Source organism: Temnothorax curvispinosus, unplaced genomic scaffold (assembly GCF_003070985.1).
Source record: "Temnothorax curvispinosus isolate PA1 unplaced genomic scaffold, ASM307098v1 QBEX01008324.1, whole genome shotgun sequence".
Lineage (NCBI taxonomy): Eukaryota > Metazoa > Arthropoda > Insecta > Hymenoptera > Formicidae > Temnothorax > Temnothorax curvispinosus.
Genome location: NW_020218104.1, coordinates 1 through 1,108, shown reverse-complemented (window position 1 = coordinate 1,108; position 1,108 = coordinate 1). Strand labels below are relative to the sequence as shown.

The following is a 1,108-nucleotide window of genomic DNA, read 5'->3' as shown; positions in this document are numbered from 1 at the left end:
ACTCTCAATAGAGTCAATGGATAGATATTTTTTTTTCTCCTTCCATTAAATCTAAAATGTTGTCATTAATTTTAAACGTGTCCTCATTTTTTGGACAAAGGATCGCTCTATCTGGATTTTCCATTATTTTTTTCATAGTTATTTTTTCTTCAAAAATCTCTGTAATTAGTGATCTTTTACATAAAAATTCGTCTGGAATTTCTATTGTATCTTGTTGTAGTCCATCTGTATTCGTCAAGTTACCCTCTCCTAATTCCATTAGCCAATTTCCAAATTCTCTTTCCTCCCCTGTTCTCATATTTTCCTTAAGTTTAATTTGAATTACTTTCTTCCATATTGGATTGTGTTTTACAGTTGACTCAATTATAGCTGTTCTGTTTGCATGAGCCACTACAGGTAAATTTTGTCTGAAGTCTCCTGCAAAAAGAATTACTTTTGCTCCAAATGGTTTTGTATTCCTCATCAAATCTCTTAATAATTTATCGACTGCTGTTAGAGCTTGTCCTACAGTCATGCTCACTTCATCCCATATTATTAATTTCGCAGAGATTAATTCTCTTGCTTCCTGCGTGTTTCCTCTGATATTTGATTTCGTTGTCTCATCTATTGGTATTGTTAGTTTGAACAGACTATGATATGTTCTTTCTCCCTTTAAAAGTGTTGCTGCTATGCCTGTTGACGCACATGGTAAAACCACCTCTTTTCTTCCTCTAATTATACTTAATAATGTATTAAACAGGTATGTTTTTCCACTTCCTGCAAATCCGTCTATAAAAAATAACCTTTTGACTTCATTCTTATTTTCAATTGCTCGCATTACTAAATCGTACACGTGCTTTTGCTCTGCATTTAATGTCAACAATAAATCTTCTCCTCTACTTCTTTCCTTATCTAAATCATATTCTATTTTAGTAATTTTCACTGGCTTTGGTTTTGGCAATTTGAAGTTTACACAGCTAATTCCATTATTTCTCATAATTTCATCGATACAATTCATAGCTATATTTTTTGGATTATCCATATTTCTGTGTACATAATCTTCAATCATGGCGTCTTTATATTTATTCCAAAGTGTTGGTACATCTGTAGGTGTTCCATATATGCAAAT

The 1,108-nt window shown here is 32.0% G+C and overlaps 1 protein-coding gene across 1 annotated transcript; it reads right to left on the bottom strand.

The window, feature by feature from the left end:
- Positions 1-180: 180 nt before the first annotated feature.
- On the bottom strand, positions 181-1,048 carry LOC112457805 (ATP-dependent DNA helicase RRM3-like; the record flags this gene model as incomplete). The annotated part of the gene is made up of 1 exon (XM_025021040.1): positions 181-1,048. A coding segment is annotated over exon 1 (868 nt), but the record flags the coding sequence as incomplete, so codon positions are not given.
- Between the last annotated feature and the right edge of the window lie 60 nt (positions 1,049-1,108).